Below are 19788 nucleotides of genomic sequence, written 5' to 3' on the forward strand. Positions count from 1 at the left end.
GGGTTGACATGCCGGATTCCGAACGGTTTTTGGAGGCCATCATAGCACCAAACCTCCAGCGCTTTCACTACGAGGATAACATTTCCGTTTCGGACGGCTTCGGAATGTATGAGCCGAAATTCAGCAACGTCCATCACCTTACTTTCGATGCGACATTATTTTCGACATCCTGTCTTAACGGTATAGCTCTCTGTCAGGGATTTCCTAAGACGTGCCATGCAGCGCTGCGGTCGGTACCCTCCGTTTCTTCTTCACCCCTGTTCTCATGCCCGGAAATTTTGTGGAGTCACAAATTCTGGTGGACAACTGGGCAAGCCAAAAAATTGACGATACCGGGAATTGGGAACTGGCACACACTAAAGGATTTAAACTACTTGTGCAATGGGTACAAACACGACAAGAACTTGGCTTGCCAAAGTTATGTCTCAAGCTTACAAGCTCTCCAGGCAATCTACTGGATGCGGAAAAAATATCTCTCCTTTGCAAAGAGCTATGAGACTGATGCATTCTAGAACTGGACTGCGTACCGTTGCCTCCTGTAACATACCTGAATACCAGGCCAACAGGTCCTCCCTATTTGGCAGGTGATCCGACCTACTTCGTGAACCTTCTTTTGCATTAAGAGTTTGACTCTTCAACAGATTCTGCCTCCAGTAGACTCTGCCCTTGTCCATGACATTTTTTGGGCTCCTACCAAGTAGTGTAGAGCTTCGCATGAGTCGCGAAGGTTTGCACTTGGACTATCCAAGGAAACCCCCTCAACTCTGTTGGTTGACCTGTTCGTACCATTACACGTGTACCCTTATGTATCCGTTTTTTTTGGAAGGTCGAAGGCAGCTGATATAACGTTGTTGTTGGACGCATCCTGGATACCCCCTGTTTTTTGGGTGATTGTCGCGGTGGCGACTCACTGACACAAGAGCGCGACTGCCGTAATGTGTCCAGAGCTTTCTTGTGCTAGCTCAAACGTACCGGAAAACTGCAGGTTGGGGCCGTCTCAAGTTAAACTTGCACTCTTCAAGTAACTAAAAAGTCCGAGGTGCCTGAGCCTCTCACGTGGCACAAGGCTTCTTCCGGGTGAGCTCTGTGGACCTCGTTGCTGAAGGCTTCAACATGAGTAACTTGGTCTACCAGGTGTTTTCGGTACGTACGTACGTACTACAATGTGCGTTCGAGCTGCGATGGTTGTACGTATGACGGTGAGTGACCTCTCTCCTTGCAGCTCAAGATACGGATTCCGAAAAGGCGAAGTTTCCTTTCTATGCAGAACACAAAGAAGCCCGGTAACAATGTCGAGCAGAAGCAGCAGTGAGCTTCTTCGCCGTGGAGCGGCTCACCTATTATCAATTCAGTGCCTTGGTTGGCTGTCCTTATCAACTTCGCGAAGGGGGAAGGGGAGGACACGTGCACCGGCACGCATTGGGCTGCTATTATAAAGGATGAAATGTGGTCCGTCGGAAAGTTCGAGACTCAAGCTCAAGCACGCGTACCGCAGTGGGGTGCTGCGTTGTGCATGCGTGCCGTGCATTAACGGTCCCTGAAATCTTCGGAGCCTCCACCTGTTAACACAACCTTTGCCACCGCCCCTTCAGCGCCTCACCTACACCTCAAATTTCTTTGAACTCACGACCGCCTGGTACGAACATATACGCAGACTTAGGGAGACAGACCACACGCCTCGTTGTTGAGCGGGGGACGCCCATACTACTCCGGCAATTAGGTTGAAGATGATGCAGCTAACTCACGGCATTTACAAGTTCTTGAATCGACAGAGCGGGACCGCGATGGATGTGGTAGGGGATTCCGTCGTAGGTGCGTAGTGAACGGCGTCCTGCGCAACCTCGTGACGTATCTCAACGAGTCGTTGCTTCTTATCTCCACCTCCGCCTTCTGCACTTCGCCTCGTTGCTGGCACCGTGCCTACATGGGCAACGAACACAGGTATGCCGCCTAGTTTGTCAGAGACCCAAAAGGTGAGACGGTGATCATCACCGCCTCCTCTTAACTGTCCAAGATTTCTCACGCACTGTACTTTTTTAGTGGGAGATCATGCCCTTGGGGGACGGATTCATGATCCGAAACGTCCAAACGCAGAAGTACCTCTCTGTCAAGACGCTCTTCCGGACCTCTCCCGTCGTGGCGACAAGTTACCCGACAGCATGGCACATCAATAGGGTATATCTTCCTGATGAGAATGCGGTGTTTTATGAGTGAGTTTTGGTCCTTGTCCTCGTTATCTTTGCTTTGGTATTTTAGCTACTACGTTCTCTTCGTGATCTTTCATCTGCCCTTATGTGAGCATGTGTGTTAACGATATTGTTATCTTGGCCCACTCCCTATTGAAATGAAGAATTCGATGGCCCCATTCTGGCTACATGTTCGACCTCGCGGGTGGAGAATCCGCCCCGAACACCAAGGTAATTCTGTGTTTACTCATCTATCTTAGCGCAAGACTCACTGATACAATTCCCATCGTCATCTCCTCTATTACATCCATGATGGGACAGATCCAAATAATGGACCAGTCGCTCGAGCCTCAATCAGAGCACCACCGGTGCAGGCTCTGGAAAACTCTCTTCTACCACTCGGCTAGCTCGACACCATATCACCATAAGGCAGCCACTACGTCCCGCGCGAACCTCAACGCCCACATTTCTAACACGATCTACAATGCCACCGGGATGAACGGTGCCGCAAGGGTACCGCCGCATGGAATATCCCCGTCCCACACTCTTAACACGCGAGCCCAACAGTCAACACGAGGGGGACCCCCGGGGAGCGCAGCTGGAAACGAACGTAGAAATGCCAACATATATAACCCCACGGGACCTACTCCCCCACCCCTGACATCAAGCAGGAGTTTCGGCAGGGCTCCTTATATGGCTCCTCACAGTATGCCACCGCAATCGAAGGCACCGATGACGGGGATAGGCACAGTGATGAGTACGGCCCGCACACAAGCGCCAAGTCCACCATCTTCACATAAAAGTGGTGGTTCTGCATCGCAAAGATCGAGTATGGGTGATTCGCAGCGAACGAGTTTTGCCACTCCTACAGGAATGTATTCCTCTGGGCCGGGCACTCAGGATGTCGGTGGCCGGGTGAGCGACTGGAAGGAGGACGGGAGGCATGTTGCGACCGTGGGAGGTAAGGGTGGAGGAGGGATGAAGGGATTTCTTGCGCGGTTGACTGGTAGTAGGACGGATAAGACAGGCAAGTCAAAGGATTTCTGACTTGTAACGCTGTTTAAACAAGCACAAATTTCGATGGGAGAGGTGGGTTAACTGATGGCTTCTCCGTGGCGTTCTTATGCACAACTTGCTGATATTAGTGCTCCTTGTGTCCTGATTTATGCGCAGACAGAGGCTTCGAGGGTCGGCCTACCTAGGTTGATATTTACTTCACGTAAACACGTATGTAAACTTATGGGAGAATGGCACTGGTGCCAGGATGTCCTTAGCACCCTTATTGTATGTCACCTTGGGTGTCGCGCATGGACGGGGAACGATCATATTATGTTGAATGACCAGGAGTTCTTGCATCCTTGGTGGCCTTGGATCGGATTAGTGACTACCCCACATGGTAGCTCAGGTATTGATTTCCCCTAGGCAAACAAAGACTAGGTTAGTAAGCAATATGGAGAATAGTACCCACTGTCACCTTGTTTACAAGGTCACTCCAGCCCGAAAATGAGATGCTTTTTTCGACATCTGTGCATCTGCTTGTCAACTGACTCCACATGGCAAAACCCACTGGTCATGACTGTGCTCCAGTGTGGTAAACAGGGTGCCTGCCAGTGGTGCTGGCCATGTTCTAGTGACCTCTGTTATGCTCTGACATGGTGACTTTGTCAAATGGACTAGGCACGAAGCAAAGGAGGGACACACTATGGGCCAAACTTGTCATAACCCCTATGGATCCTCAAGTAAGGTCAACTTTGATAGTTTCCTTCTGGAGGGAGATCCTTCCAACACTGAGGAGACAGGAAGAGGACTCAATATATGGGGATTTGCAAGGTAGTGAAAAACTAAAGTACAAGGTATCATACTATCTACTTATATACCTCCCTGAGGAGGGCATACAATAAGCCTGTAAGTAGTAAAACACTATTGCACAGAGGAATGGGAGTGACGAAGAGCAAAGACAGAACACTTGCCTTTTACTTAGGTTGAGAAGTAGATTTTGAAGTAGTAGTTCTGAGTTAGAGCAGGGGCTCAATAACAGAGTAGATTGTTCTGTAGGTAGAATGATGGGGAGTACAGCAGAAATCCCCAAGTTTATATACATGTAGACCTATGCATGGACCAGTAGTGTAAAAGGAAGGTACTACTATGTAAGGTAAAGAATAGCAGAGAATGTCATGGAACATGACGTAGTAAATGATGTCATATTGATGTCACTGTGGAGCTAGATGACTGAGCATGTCATGTGACACTACATGTGTATCAAAATGTGTAAATCTAGATGTGTCTAGATGGTCAGAACTAATAGATATTTCCAACACTCCCCCTTGCTCTAGAATGGGAGATTAACAAGTCCCATTGATGAGTGATTCATTTCAAATTTTTGCCATGTCAAAGATTTTGTAAGACCATCAGCTTTTTGTTTATTGGTTTGAACATATTCAATACCAAATAAACCATCTTGTACACATTCATGCACAAAGTGCCATTGGACATCAATATGTTTAGAGTGTCCATCTGAGACAGGATTCTCAGCTATAAAGTGAGCACCCATATTGTCACAGTATAATATGGTCTTTTTGGTTTTGAGTTTAAGTTCATCAAATAGCATGTGGAGCCATTTGATTTGACATGCAGCATCATGGAGAGCCATGTACTTGGCTTCTGTAGAAGAGAGTGCAACCATTTTCTGTTTACAGGAGTGCCAAGAGATTAAGGAAGTGCCAAAGAACATGGCATATCCAGTAGTAGAATGATGAGTGTCTTTATTTGAAGCCCAATCAGAATCAGCAAAGCCAAAGATCCATGATTCAAGTCCAGAATAGTAAAGTGCAAGTTTTGGAGTAGATGCAATATAGTGAACTATATGCAGCACTTTGTTGCGATGATCCTCAGTGGGATTTGCCATATATTGACTCATGTGAATGACCACATAAGCAATATCTGGATGTGTACCAAGAGCCATATAGAGTAATGACCCAATAATAGACTGGTACTGAGAGCAGAGTTGAGAAGTTGCTTGATAATCAGTAGGAGCTTTTTCTGGTTGATATCCCAAAGGTAATGGAGTGTGAACATTTCAAGCAGTCTCCATGTTAAATCTTTTGATTACCTTTTTGACATAGGGAATTTGATTAAGATAAAGTTCCTTCCTCGATCAATCTTGATGAATTTGAATTCCAAGATATTTGTTTACTTCTCCTAAGTCATGGGATTCCCATTTCTTCATGAACTCATCTTTCTTGGCTTTAAGAAGATGTTTTTCCAATCCAAGGAATAATCCATTGTCAACATAGACAAGGAAAATGACTATGCCAGCTTTTGTGGAATAGATGTAGATGCCAGTGTCCACTTTTGATCATATATAGCCCATGCAAAGTAAGGATGCATGAAGGGCTTTGTTCCATGCAAGTGCTGCTTGCTTGAGACCATAAAGGGCTCTAAGCAGCCAATATACCTTGTGCTCTTGACCCTTAACTTTGAAACCTTCTGGTTGCTTCATATAAATTTCTTCATCAAGGTTTCCATATAGGAAAGCAGTTTTGACATGCAGGGCTTCCATTTCCCAGTTCTTCTGAGCAGTGAAAGCAAGTAAGATTTGCACTGTCTCAAAGCAAGCTACTGGAGAGAAGGTATCTTCAAAGTTGGTTCCAAATTCTTGTGTAAAGCCTTTAGCCACAAGACAAGCTTTGTAATGACCATCACTTTTAATAGCAAAAACCCATTGACACTTAACAGGTTTCTGATCTCTGGGAGGATCCACCAAGGTCCATACTTGTCTTTCTTCAATAGACTTCAATTCATCCTTCATCACATCAAACCATTTCTTTTGTAAGTCAGGAGTAAGTTTTAGAACATCTTTATAATGTTCTGGGGATTCTTTGAATTGAGCAGCAAGTGTGAGTTTGAAAGGATGCATTTGGAATTCCTGGTCTTGCATAGCAGCAGGGGATTCTGGTAAGGGAGTAAGAGGAGACAGAGGAGACAGAAGAGTAGTTCTTTGAGGATGTTCAGTCCACTCTCTAGGAACCTGAGGAGGTTGCAACTGAGGTGGTAAGACTGGTGAAGGTGGTCTTCTCTCCTCCTGAATCTGTCTAAGATCTTCTTGTGTCTTGTGCATGCCTTTCAGCATTATGAATCCACTCCTGAGCAGTGTCACAATTGTCATGAATATCCCTTTCAATTTGGACAGGAGGTCTAGCTCCATAAAGATTATCAGGTTGAGAAGTAGGGATTATTTGTCTTTTAGGATGAGGTTCTCAGTTTTCAGCTTGTTCTGGATGAGCTCTCCAAACATTTTGAGAGTCACCAGGGATATTATAGGGTTGGTGTGGATGCCAGGTAGTTCAAGGGTCAACTGGTGGTACGGCAGCAGGTGCTCTTCTTTGTGGTTGTTGGGCTCTAGGCTGGTCTGCAGCTCTACCCTGCTGTGGGTTTGGTTGAGGTGCAATATTTGGATGAGGTGGATTGGGTTGATGAGGCCCAGGTTGGGTCTGATCAGGATCTGGTAAAGAATGTAGGCTTTCAGAGTCACAAGTAGATGATTGGTTGTCTTTGGAATCAGGGTCAAAGGTTTCAGTCTTTGAATCTGAGCAGAAAGGAAATGAGTCTTCTATGAATTTTGCAGTATGAGAAAGAATGATCTTTTGGCCATGAAGGAAACAATATCCTTTGGTATTTGGTTTGTAACCTAAAAATACCATCTTGATTGCATGAGGTTCCAATTTATCTTTTCTTTGTTCTTTAGGAACCCAAACATAGGCTTTGCAGCTGAAGGTGCAGAAATATGAAATATTGGGAACTTTTCCTAAGAATAGCTCTGTGGGTGTTTTAAACAGAATTTGCTTAAGTGGAGTTCTATTGTACATGTGAAGTGCACAGTCAAAAGCAAAATTCCAAAAGCATTTAGGAATGCAAGCATGGTGTCAGATAGTGCCAGCTTTCTCAGAAATGGTGTGGTTAAACCACTCAGCATGACCATTTTGTTGTGGTTGATCAGCAATTGAAAGTTGATGGGTAATGCTGCATGCAGAGAGGAGTGACTTGCATGTAGAACCCATAAACTCTCCCCCTTGATCTGAACAGAGCACAAGAAGATGGTGGCCAGTCTGATTCTGGGCAGAGACCATCCAACTGGCAAAAGCAGTATAAGTGTTAGATTTATTGCAAAGGTAGAGGCAAAAGCCAAAAGAAGAATAATCATCCAAGAGGGTAAGGATGTATTTGGAGCAGAAATAAGATTCCACTGGAAATTCCAAAAGGTTGGCATGAACCAATTTGAGAGGTTTGGTGGTGTGTTTCCAGGAAGGTTTAAATGCCTCAGAAGACATTTTGCCTTGAGCACACCCTTTACAGGAAGATGTCTCCCCCTGTATAATAATTTTGGGAAGACCCAATCTGCAAAGATGTTGAAGAATAGTATTCACAGGATGTCCTAGTTGATTGTGGCAAAGAGGATCTGGCAACAATGACTTTACCAGAGGGCAAAGGACTGTAAAAGCAGTGGTAGGTGGAAGCAGTACGCCCACAAACCAGTGTAATGGTGAAGTTGGTGAGGCTAATTTTGCCTCAAGGACAATCCAGCCATCTGGTGCTTGGATCACCTTGTTTGTAAGAGTCACTGTGCTCCTGTACCTGTTTTCAAGGAGTGCATTTCTTGAACAGAGCCTCTTAGAAAAATAAGGGCTATAAACAACATTATGGAGAGTCAGGTTATGCCCTGATTCAAGGTGAATAACCACAGTTCCTTCTCCAAGTAATTTAACTCTAGACAAGCCTGCAGTATTTGCCTGACTTGGAGTTTGAAATTCTCAGAAAGTAAGGAAGTCAGTTTTAAGTGGAGTCACATGATGTGAGGCTCCAGAATCCAACATCCAAATCAACTCACCCTTTGGAAGGTTCTTAAAGGACATGTTAACGCCCAAGGGATAACAGTCAAAGGCATTGTAGGCATTGCAGTCAAATTTGCTGGGGAAATAACCTGCAGCAGATTCATTAGGGTCATATTCTACATCAGGAAATTTTTGAAAGAAAGAAAAGTGTAAAGGTTTTACAGATTTTACATAGGAACAGAGTCATGAAATTCTTTTAATGAAAAAGGACAGCACTTATTTAATTTTCAGACAGATCATCAGTTGCCATGATCATGTCCTTGAACATCAGGGGTAAGGTGACCAGGATTCTGGTCTCCCTCTGAAGTCTGTGTGCCATTTCCCTCAACATTCCCAACTGCCACCATGTTCTCATGAGCCAAAAAGGAATCTGCCACTCTGCCTGTGGACAACTGGGAACTACAATCACATGACCTGTCCTCCCCAGAAGAGGGAAGGGGAAAAATCCTCTGAAAAGAGTTCATAGTCTTCTGTTGAGATTGTTCCCATAGGGGTGAGTCCATGTGGAGAAGAGACTTGGCTGCTTGTTGACAAATAGAACATGTACAGGGTGAATTAGTTCATGGGATGTTGACACAAAGTTTCACTGACTCAACTAGATCAGTTTGGTGACCTTGGATTTCATCCAGGTACCAGGAGGCAAGTTGTCCAGTAGAAGCATCTACTGGATGATTTGGAGAATACCCAACAATTTCCATAGCCATGGTAATGTCTTGTTGGGTAAGGTCAGGATTATATGCAGTAGACTCCCCAATAATGTGGGAGCCTATAAAGGTTTCTAGGTCAGAGGTATAAACATTCTCAACTGCTGGAGGAGCAGGAGAATGTTCAGGAGAAGGTTTGTGATTATATTCAATAGCAGTAATATTGAAATCTTCAGCAGCATACTTGTTGTAGTCATGAGGGTAACCCTCAGGGAGTTCTTCAATTGAAGCCATATTAATGGCTTCAGCTCCTTTGACTTCAACAGCAGAGGCTTGGGCTTTGCCCTTGCCTTTACCATGTCGGTGGTTTTGATTTCTGCCTCAGTTCTGGGAAGAACTCTGCTGCTGTTGCTGTTGTGGGTAAGGTGTATAGCCACCACATCCATGACAAGAACCTCCTTGACCACCTCAACCACCATGACCTCCTCTGAAAGATGTAGAGCCTCCTCCACAATGATCTTGAGTATTATGAGAACCACAGCAAATATTACAAAGCAGCAGTTTATTCATTCTAGCGAGGAGTGAATTAGACTCCTGCTTAATAGTAGTTCCTGATGATGATGACACTTTTTCCTGTTGGGGTAACAGGGTTTTTCCTGATTTATGTGCCCAGATTTCTTTCATTCTGGGTATGACCATATCTGGAGATAGTTGGTTGGCAGCAATGGAAGATAGAATATTGACAGGAGCCTGATCCCAGGTTTGAGACATAGAGTGGACCAAGATGAGTGCTTTCATCTTGTCATTTAGATCAATACCCTGGCTGTGAATGGCAGCCATAATCATGGTGATCTCAGAGATCTTAACCATGATGTCATCTTTAGGTTTGATCTGAATGTAGATCAGCCTCTGGAATTCCATAAATGTAGTCATGGCAGAGGGATCACCATATTTGGATTTAAGTTCATCCCACTTCTTTTTTGAAGTTATTGTCTGTCAATAGACATAGTGATCATGGGATCACAATATAGTGTAATGATTCCTTGAGCATGGGTATCAGAGGTAACCCAGGGCTCTTGCTGTGCAGTGTCCATGGGTTTTGGTTTAGTACCAGAAACAATATCCATGATGCCAAGCATTTGGAAGTACACTTTCATAAGAACCAACCAAGAGGCATAGTTAAGGCCATTAAGTTTGGGAATTTGTTTTCCAAGGCCTTTGGACATCTAGTAGAGGTCCAAGATTAGATGATCATATAAAATTTTTTTTGAAGGGTGTAGAGTTGAATTTGGGGGATTCAACAAATGAGTAGCAGTGTTTTTGGTCTGTGAGCAGCAGCTCTAGCAGATTGTGATTTTCAGTTATGACAAGGTTTGGGTATATGTGGATGAGGATTTTGCCATTCCTTTATAATAGGTTTGCCTTTCTCAGCGAATCTGTTGGTGGAGATGCGAGAATTGTTGCATTCAAGGAGATCAAAATCTAAGGGTTCAAAATAATGGTACCTGAAGAAACTCCATTTGACTTCATGCATGGGACGATTGTCAGTGAATCCAAGATACAGATTCACACAACTATAAGGCAAAGGAAAATATTTGTAGAGATGAAATCCAGGACATTTTGAGTTAACAAGAATTTCAAAGATATTATAAGACTCATCCACTATACAACTATCAGTTCCCTTGTGGTAACAGCCTCCAGATGCATATGGTACATCCATTGTACCAGGGAGAGGATGGTTGTGCCCTAATGGCTCGAGACTGGCAAGCTTGTGCAAGAGCATTGGAAGGTGTTCCACAGTGTTGGGGTTCTGTGAAATAGTCAAAAGGACTACTCTGAATGGAATGTTCAAGGTCCCTAAAAACATCCTCCATTGATGGCCAGTAAGTGAAGTTTCTGACACTGGCTCTGTCAATCCATCCAAGATGGCAACTAGAGGTCTCATATCTGATCTGACTTCCCATATTGGCTTCTCCTTTAAGGTGCTGGATGAAAGTGAGAAGTTTGCTATCAAACCAGTCTCCTCCTCTTCATCTTTGATGGAACCACTTGGGGACACATGCAATGTCAGTGGACCTGTCAACCCAAGTTCCTTGGAAATGGCACTCAAGATGTTTGTGCCAAACCCAAAGAGGTGGGATGAGCCTGCAGAAGGGGTTTCCAGAGTTGTAGAGAATGTGGGTGTTGTATGTGATGTAGACAAAGGTGTTGTGAGTGATTGTTGATGTGGGGATGGTAAAGAGTGCAGGATCTTCATAGGTAACTGAAGGAAGATCAGAACTGTTAAAGTCAGCAATGCATGAGGTGAAGACAAATGAGTGAGTTTGGGAATGAAGTCAGTGAAATAGCCATGATAGGCGACGTGGATGCCAGGACAGAAATAAGGAGAGTCAAATCCGGGGAAGTGAGGCATTACCTCCCAAGAGACTTCAACAACAGAGAGTGGAACCAAGTAGGTGGCCAGGTTTGGCCTCTTGAAGAATGCCATTGAAGATGGAACAGCCTCCCACCAAGAAGCACAGTCTCATACATACAACATCTCCGTATACTCAATAACTTCCTTCACCACATACTTCCTCCACTTTGCTCCCTCATACATTCCATCCTGATGTTCAGTGATTTGGGTTTCAGTGCATTTAGTGATGACAAGAGACATTCTTGAGGCAAATAGATTAGTTCCTGTAATGAGTAGAACAGAGATGAACAAGATTAAAGGAGTTCAAACTCAGCAAGGTCAGGATCAACCACAAGAATGTGCTCAATGAGCAACTCATTCATCTCTTCAGTCTCCTGATGACCAGGTGTCAGAGCACAGTGTGGAGGTGGGGGGTTGGCCATGCCAACTTCTGTGTACAGTGGTACAGGATCTAAATCTGGCTCTCGATTGATATTGGGAAGATGGAAATGTAAATAATGAGGCAGTGGAGGAAGCATACATCTGAGAAGAAGAACTCAGTGGAGTTCTCCATGAGTGGTGAACAGAGCATTAGCTTCGAGCTCTGTGATCCTGGCTGTATAGTGTTGATAGATTTGGAGCCAGGTGGGAAGCCCAAGTATCATCATCCAGAATGTCACAGAAGTGATGAAAAGCCTATTTAAATTGCCTATACTGAACTCTCCATAATAAACAAGTAAAGTGGACTGGTAACAGCCCACAAGAAGTGACAAAATGAAGGTGACTACCACCCAACCAAGCACATCTAGGCCTACTTGATCCATAGTGATATGCCCATTGGCAGTGATTGATCTATGCAAATCAAGTAAATAGCTCACATGCCTAGAAGGTGGGGCTCATAACCTATTGTGCAGAGGAACAGGAGTGATGAAGAGCAAAGACAGAACACTTGCCTTTTACTTAGGTTGAGAAGTAGATTTTGAAGTAGTAGTTCTGAGTTAGAGCAGGGGCTTGATAACAGAGTAGATTGTTCTGTAGGTAGAACAATGGGGAGTACAGCAGAAATCCCCAAGTTTATATACATGTAGACCTATGCACGGACCAGTAGCATAAAAGGAAGGTACTACTATGTAAGGTAAAGAATAGTGGAGAATGTCATGGAACATGACATAGTAAATGATGTCATATTGATGTCACTGTGGAGCTAGATGACTGAGCATGTCATGTGACACTACATGTGTATCAAAATGTGTAAATCTAGATGTGTCTAGATGGTTGGAACTAATAGATATTTCCAACAAACACTGCAGACAGTAAGTGATGAAACAGAAGTGACTCAATAAGAGTCAGTGAGGCACAAACCAGCTGGCACAATCAGAGCACAGTGAGGGGGCAGTGGAATGATGGACAGGTGAAACAAAACAAACATACTGTACAAGGATAAACAAGAAACAAGGCAAGGGAAACCTGGAAGACGACAATCAAGGTGCAGCACCACACAGCCCTTCTAGTCTGTCAACCAACCTCCCCTTATATGGATGCCTAGAGATCCAGATGGCCCCCCAGATCATGACTGAGACCAATGAAATGACCTGGAATGCAAGGCACATGATGATGTAGGTGTCATGCAACCAAAAATGTTTTGGAGGATGATGAGCTGCAGGATTGTCAAGTCTATAGAGAGGAATATACTCAGACTTCAAGTTGGTTGAAACTGAGGTGCTGTAAGGAAAAATAAACTGCTAAGTGTCCGCTTTTGGATTATGTAATGCTGTGCTCAGTGGACCACAACTAAGGTAAAGGTGATAAACTCCAACATGCCCCTTCAATGAGTATAGGCAAGAGGGAATTAAAAGAAAATAATACCCATAGCTTCAGAGAAATGAATATGCTTCTCCCTAGATAAGCCCTTAGTCAGTATGTTGGCCACCTGGTCATTAGTAGACACATAGTCAATGACTACTTCTCCAGAATCCACCTTCTCTCATATGAAGTGATGACAAATCACAATATGTTTTGTGCAGTCATGGAACATTGCATTTCAAGCTAATGAGATAGCAGATTGATTGTTGATGAGGAGGGGAGTGGGTTTGCATGATGACACAGTCTTGAGTTTGAGGACTAGGGTATGAATCCAGATAGCTTCCTTTGTGGCAGTGCATGTGGCCATGTACTCGGCTTCTGTACTTGACAGAGCAACAGATGATTGCTTTTTTGATGACCAGCTAACAGCTCCACCTGAAAGGATGAAAGTATAGCCAGTAATGGAGTGGTGGTCATTGATATCTGCTGTCCAATCTGCATCTACATACCTGATTGCATGTGCATTTGAGTCTCACTTATAGGTAAGATGGACATCAGGAGTGCATCACAGATAGTGAAAGATGTGCTTTAGTGTGGTAGTGTGTTCATGCCCAGGGCATGCAGCATGACAGCTCAACATGCCTACAGTGAAGGTCAGGTCAGGTCTCATTGCTAGCATTGCATACATATGTAAGGGCTCCAAGAGCACCCTGGTATGACTTGATGTTGGCCTCTGGAATTTCTAATTTTTCAAGCTTGAGGTTAGGCTTGATGGGGGTCATGATAGCTTGCCCCTCACTCATCCCAAAGTGCTTGAGAATACTCTCAATGTATCTCTTCTGTGAGAGCTGTATGATGCCTTTATCATGGATGTGAAGTATCTCCATTCCTAAAATCCAATGCACCTCCCCCAGATCTTTCATCTCATACTCCTGCAAGAGCTGAGCCTTGATGTGCTCAATAGTCATGCAGCACTTCAAGAGTATTAGCTTGTCATCTACATAGATGGCAACAATAATTAGTATGCCATTCTCAACTTTAAAGAAGGGGCTATGGTCAGCCTGGCTTCAAGTGAAACCCAGGGATTCGAAAACAGTTCAAAGGCAAGAGTACCATGACTTGGGGGCCTGTTTAAGGCCATAGTGTAGGCAACCTCAGTAGTGAACAATCTACTGTAATATTGGATGTACCTGTAGGCAACTACAGGGAATCAGTAAGTAGAATACTGCTAAGGAATGGTAATCTTACCCTCAGTAGTGAACAATCCACTGAGGGAACAGTGTAAGGACTGTGCAGTATGTGCGCTCTAATGGCTTATGTAAGCAACCAAACATCGCACCAAAAGAAGTGAGAAGACAGGGGAGAATATATCTCCAACACATAGAGTGCTCATAGCAGCTGCCAGACTTTGTTGCTGTCAGGAGGAAAGTTGGAGGGGGACAAAGGTATATTTCTTCATCTAATAGTCCATTTAGGAACACAGATTTAACATCCATCTGATGAATTTTGAGATTATACTTAGTGGCAAGCACCAGGAGTATGTGGATGGTTGCAAACTTGGTGATGGGCACAAGCATCTCAGTGTAGTCAATCCTGTGTACCTGTGTAAAACCCTTGGCTACCAAGCGAGCCTTGTACCTCTCAATTTTGCCAGTTGGCCCTCACTTGATCTTGTAGACCCATTTTGAGTCAATCAGCTTATGGCCAGGAGGCAGAGTGACCTCCTCATACAGTCCGATGGACTTAAAGGTCTGTAACTCATCAATCATTGCAGTGTACCACTGATCTCCATCAGTGTGTCACACTGTGTCATTGAATGAGTGAGGTTCATTGTCATGTGTTGTGGTTGCTTTGTAAGCAACTTCCTCATTCATCTCAGCCACCTCAGCCTTGCTGTTGCCACACACACACTCTTGCTCTCGAGTGACTATGTCGATGGGGCTTCCACCCTCACTCTCTGCACCTGAACCCTCCATTGCCTCAAGCCATTGACTAGGTAAGGTTTTCCTGTCATAGGAATTGATGAAAAAATGATAATCATCATCTCTAGGTGGCACTTTTTGTGTTCTGGTGGACCTGCAGGTTTCTCGAGGCAGAATTGGAGTTGGATGGGGCTGCAGGGGTGTCACATTATGCACTGTAGGTTTTGGTGTCATCCTAGCTTGCTTTACTGATGGTTTTGAGGCCATTTCAAGCACCTTTTTAGAACTTGGGCCATTTCCTGGCATGTTACCCTCTGAGTGCTGTGGGGAATGATCTACCATTGATCCTGAGTGATCAGGTGTGTCATTTGATTTGATTTCAACCTCATGGATGACATTTTCATTTTCTCCCTCACTAGACTCAAGATCTCCATCATCAGACTCCATGTGAGCATGGTGCCTGAAGCCTTGATGGTATCCAGGTGTGACACATTGCCCTTTTGGGCATTCCCTCTTATGTCTGCTGGTTTACTAACCATGCTCACAGGATCTTCTTCTATCTGGACATGATCTAGGCCTGCCACTGTGCTTCCCTCATCAAACACTACATCCCAGGATTCAAAGACATGACCAGTGGGCTGGTGTAAGCATAGGTACACTTTCTTGTTCTCTGCAAAGCCCAGATGAATGCATTCTAAGGACTTTTCATCTAGCTTCTTCCTTTTTTCCTCAGGTATATGTATGTGTGCAGTGCAGCTGAAGGTTCAGATATGGGCCAGCAATGGCTTAATCCCTGTACAGGATTTGTATGGTATGATATCCTCAGAGATTGCACAGGTCAGTGATCAGTTAATTAGGTAGGCTGCATACTGGATAATATCCCCCCAATATTTATTTGACAGTCCAGCATCTTTTAGCATTGCCTGCACACTTTCAACAAGTGTGCAGTTCATCTGCTCTGCAACACCATTCTCCTGTGGGGTATAGGCATTTGTCTTCTCATGGTGGACCCCTTTTGACTTGAGGTAGGCCTTGAACTCATCTGAGCCATACTCTCCACCTCTGTCACTCTGAAATAATTCACTTTTTCACCAGTTTTGTCTTCAGCTCAAATAAGATAGTCTTTCACTGAGGGGAAGACTTCATCCTTAGTTTTTATTAGTTTAACCACAAGGTGGTGTGAGCAAGCATCAGTGAAGGTTATGAAGTAGCAGTGTCCAGTTCAGGCTGTAGTCTCTATGGGGCCACATACATCAGAGTACAGTGAGGGACAAAAGTGTTGCAATGTAGCTCAGGCTATTCTGCACAGATAATCATGATACCTATACCATTGGAAAGGGGTGGCTCTAAGCTTGCCAGAGCACTAAGGTTCAGTCCAAACAAATCAATACATGCTGAGATACACCCTATTCTTTCCAAAAGGTGCATTGCAATGCTTTTGTCCCTGACTGGTGAAATAGTGAAAAGTGACCTTTTGATGGGATTGAGGGCATGAAGGATGGGAAAATATGATTACATAATAAACCATATGATCTTCCAGATGATTTGTCAGCATGTAAACAATGACAAACATTGGACTTGTACCATTAACCCTCCCTCTTTTACCACAACTCATGAAATCATCTCTCCAGCTCACATGGTCATTTTCTCAAGGAATTCTTATCAAATACTGGTGGCCACCACAGTGCCATCAGTATAACATACTCTCAGAACCATCAGTCCCTTAAAAAACCTGCTGTCAGTCATTCCCTGGACTGTTTCCCCACCCATGCCTGATGTGTTCTGGGAATAATTAGTACTTGGAAGGCTGAAAATGTTATGGAGGTCAATCTGGCACTTCAGAACATGATGGACAAACCAGTCCCCTCTCAACCAATGCATTTCTGGCACAGGGACAGTGGTATGGAAGTTGGGGTGAGACAAAACCTCCTTGTGCTCTGAGTACCATAAGAGGGTTCACTAGATCTTGCTCTGATCTGAACTGTAGATGACTGGGGAAGGATTATTTGGTCATATGTGACCAAAGGCAATATTCAGGGCCAGATGGAAGCACAGGATTCTGCTCCATGGCAGTTCAGTAGCATATCCTTCTGATGACACCCAGGGTAAAGAGGATTTTGTCTTGCCCTAACTTCCATACCACTGTCCCTGTGCCAGAAATGCATTGGTTGAGAGGGGACTGGTTTGTCCATCATGTTCTGAAGTGCCAGATTGACCTCCATAACATTTTCAGCCTTCCAAGTACTAATTATTCCCAGAACACATCAGGCATGGGTGGGGAAACAGTCCAGGGAATGACTGACAGCAGGCTTTTTAAGGGACTGATGGTTCTGAGAGTATGTTATACTGATGGCACTGTGGTGGCCACCAGTATTTGATAAGAATTCCTTGAGAAAATGACCATGTGAGCTGGAGGGATGATTTCATGAGTTGTGGTAAAAGAGGGAGGGTTAATGGTACAAGTCCAATGTTTGTCATTGTTTACATGCTGACAAATCATCTGGAAGATCATATGGTTTATTATGTAATCATATTTTCCCATCCTTCATGCCCTCAATCCCATCAAAAGGTCACTTTTCACTATTTCACCAGTCAGGGACAAAAGCATTGCAATGCACCTTTTGGAAAGAATAGGGTGTATCTCAGCATGTATTGATTTGTTTGGACTGAACCTTAGTGCTCTGGCAAGCTTAGAGCCACCCCTTTCCAATGGTATAGGTATTATGATTATCTGTGCAGAATAGCCTGAGCTACATTGGCAGCAAGTCACACCTCACAAACATTGCAACACTTTTGTCCCTCACTGTATGTTCAGTAGAGTACTGTCAGGCTTTCAATGTTTGACTTGACAGGTATCACCTTATGGTGTTGCTTCCCTTTGAGGCAAGGTTGGCATACTGAGTTCAAGTGCTCAGTGCCAATAAGCTCCATGCCTTCAACCACTCCTGCTTTAACTAGTTTAAGCACAGATTTTATGTTCACATGCCCAAGATGTCAATGCCACAAGTCAAGTGTGGCTACAAACCTTGGAGCTGCAGCTGCAAGTGCTGGGAAAATAAGGGTAGGGTCAAGTGGTGGAGATGGTCCTTGTATGACAAGTGTGCCATGACTCGGAGAGTGAGTCTTTGCCATGAGGATGTAGAGTGAGCCTTGACAATGATCCACACCTACAGTGTCTGTACTGTCAGTGATTGAGCATGTTCCACCTGTGAAGGTGACCTGGACATTTCTAGTGGCAAGGTATGCCACTGAGAGGAGGTTTGCACTGAGATCTGGAACAAAGTAGACTTTCTGTAGTAAGATTCTACTGGTCTTCCCATTTGGAAGATCCATATGAAGTTTGATCCATCTGATGGCAGTAGCAGGAATTGTGCTCCCATTGCCAATGACTACAGGCTGCAGGGGTGAGAGCATCTTTAGCAACGTGAACCATTTCTGCTGACAGCACATGTTCACAGAGGCACCAGAGTCTATGACCCAGCATGTGTGAAGATTCTCACCATTGTCAGTGGCCATGAAGAGACATAGAGCACTATCTTCAGCAGGTGAGATGTGCACAACTTTAGCAACAAGTTTGTCCTCCTTAGGCTTATCCTTTTCAGCCTGCAATGGGGACTTGGCTGCCTCATCAGCCTTCTTCTTGTAGCAGCCATCTTCAACATGGTTTGTCTTCTTGCAGTAGCCACAAGCCTTTTTCTTTTTCTTGTCATTCCTCTTTCCCTTTTTGTTAGGTGTCTTTGTTATGAGGGCAGTTGATGCTGAAGAGGTGCAGTGAGACTTCTTTTCTATCAAGACTTGGGAAATGATGGAGTCTGGAGTTAGTTTCTCATCAGATGACATGAGTATAGTGCAAAGGGTTGAGTACAAGGTTGGAAGGGAGATGACCATGGCTATGGCAACAAGAGTCTTCAAGGGGCTATCCAAGAGACTTTAGGATTGTCACCTTCTGCCACATGGCATTAAGCTGCATCTCCATCAAGATGTCATCTGCTAGGGTACTGCAAAATAGTTTGCTGATAAGGTAGGCTATCATTTGTTTCCCTTGCCTTCATAGCACTTACATAGCTTTCTCCAGACCTCTGCTGCTGTCATGGCATGCAGCACACCACTAAGTGGGTTGTCCTTTAGAGTAAGCATGATTTGAGCCCTTGCTTCTTTATCCTTGTAGTGCCAGTCTGTGCATGCAACTGGATCAGCTGCTGCATCAGGTGCCTTCAACTTTCCTTCTACAAGCTCCCAAAGCCCACAGACATCTAGGATCATCATGATTTGGTAATTCCACATCTGGAAGTTTGAACCATTGTCTTCCAGAGACAGTATGTCATAGAGTTGACTAGAGGCTTGAGTAGCTTTACCCAAAGGTGTAGTAGAGGTTATTGTTGAGGTGGAGACCAGAACCTTTGAGGGACCAGAAGTGGATGCTGACAGACCAGACATAGTAGACACTTTGTACCAGACTTTATGTGTTCAATTTTCCTAGGATTAGAACTTGCAGGCAGGGCTCATAACCTTTTGGAGGATGAAGAGCTGCAGGATTGTCAAGTCTATAGAGAGGAATATACTCAGACTTCAAGTTGGTTGAAGCTCAATAATTAACTACCCATAGAGAAGAATATACTGTAGGTAGGTAAGTAAGTGTTCCAATATAATGAATGGAAGGAGTCCCACCTCAGACTTCAAGTTGGTTGAAGCTGAGGTGCAGTAAGGAAAAATAAACTGCTAAGTCAGTTTATTCCAGAAAATTGGCAGGTGGTGGTGCATGGGAGCTGCAAATTTTGGACTGGCCTCCCAGCCACAGCAGCTCACCCTTGGTGGCAGGGATGGCTGTTCAGAGTGTCTGATGCCTCGTGACAGCACCAGCATCATTGATCATGGCATGGGAGGTGTGCTAGGGTGTGCTAGGGTGTGCTCAGGACATGGAAGCAACACATTCAGGTACATTATGATCAG

At 44.4% G+C, this 19788-nt stretch overlaps 2 protein-coding genes across 2 annotated transcripts; both read left to right on the forward strand.

Moving 5' to 3' along the window:
• Positions 1-1582: 1582 nt before the first annotated feature.
• On the forward strand, positions 1583-2325 carry F5J12DRAFT_144238 (uncharacterized protein). The gene is made up of 3 exons (XM_051738128.1): positions 1583-1812; positions 1942-1973; positions 2041-2325. Exons 1-3 carry the CDS (start codon positions 1728-1730, stop codon positions 2212-2214), a joined length of 291 nt encoding a protein of 96 aa, XP_051599169.1. The 5' UTR covers positions 1583-1727; the 3' UTR covers positions 2215-2325.
• Position 2326: 1 nt separating this feature from the next.
• On the forward strand, positions 2327-3345 carry F5J12DRAFT_144239 (uncharacterized protein). Its single transcript, XM_051738129.1, has 3 exons — positions 2327-2417; positions 2508-3275; positions 3332-3345. The coding sequence occupies exons 1-2, from the start codon at positions 2376-2378 to the stop codon at positions 3231-3233; spliced, it is 768 nt and encodes a 255-aa protein (XP_051599170.1). The 5' UTR covers positions 2327-2375; the 3' UTR covers positions 3234-3275; positions 3332-3345.
• Positions 3346-19788: the final 16443 nt, after the last annotated feature.

Source organism: Pisolithus orientalis, assembly GCF_024613125.1.
Source record: "Pisolithus orientalis strain OTSU chromosome Unknown F5J12scaffold_17, whole genome shotgun sequence".
NCBI lineage: Eukaryota > Fungi > Basidiomycota > Agaricomycetes > Boletales > Pisolithaceae > Pisolithus > Pisolithus orientalis.

What these genes read in the sequence shown, in the direction of transcription:
- F5J12DRAFT_144238 (XM_051738128.1), top strand. Translation starts at nt 1,728, where the DNA reads ATGATGCAGCTAACTCACGGCATTTACAAGTTCTTGAATCGACAGAGC. An exon ending in GGTAGGGGATTCCGTCGTAG is followed by an intron (nt 1,813 to 1,941) that starts GTGCGTAGTGAA and finishes CAACGAACACAG; the next exon opens with GTATGCCGCCTAGTTTGTCA. An exon ending in GTTTGTCAGAGACCCAAAAG is followed by an intron (nt 1,974 to 2,040) that starts GTGAGACGGTGA and finishes GTACTTTTTTAG; the next exon opens with TGGGAGATCATGCCCTTGGG.
- F5J12DRAFT_144239 (XM_051738129.1), top strand. Translation starts at nt 2,376, where the DNA reads ATGTTCGACCTCGCGGGTGGAGAATCCGCCCCGAACACCAAG. An exon ending in AATCCGCCCCGAACACCAAG is followed by an intron (nt 2,418 to 2,507) that starts GTAATTCTGTGT and finishes ATGATGGGACAG; the next exon opens with ATCCAAATAATGGACCAGTC.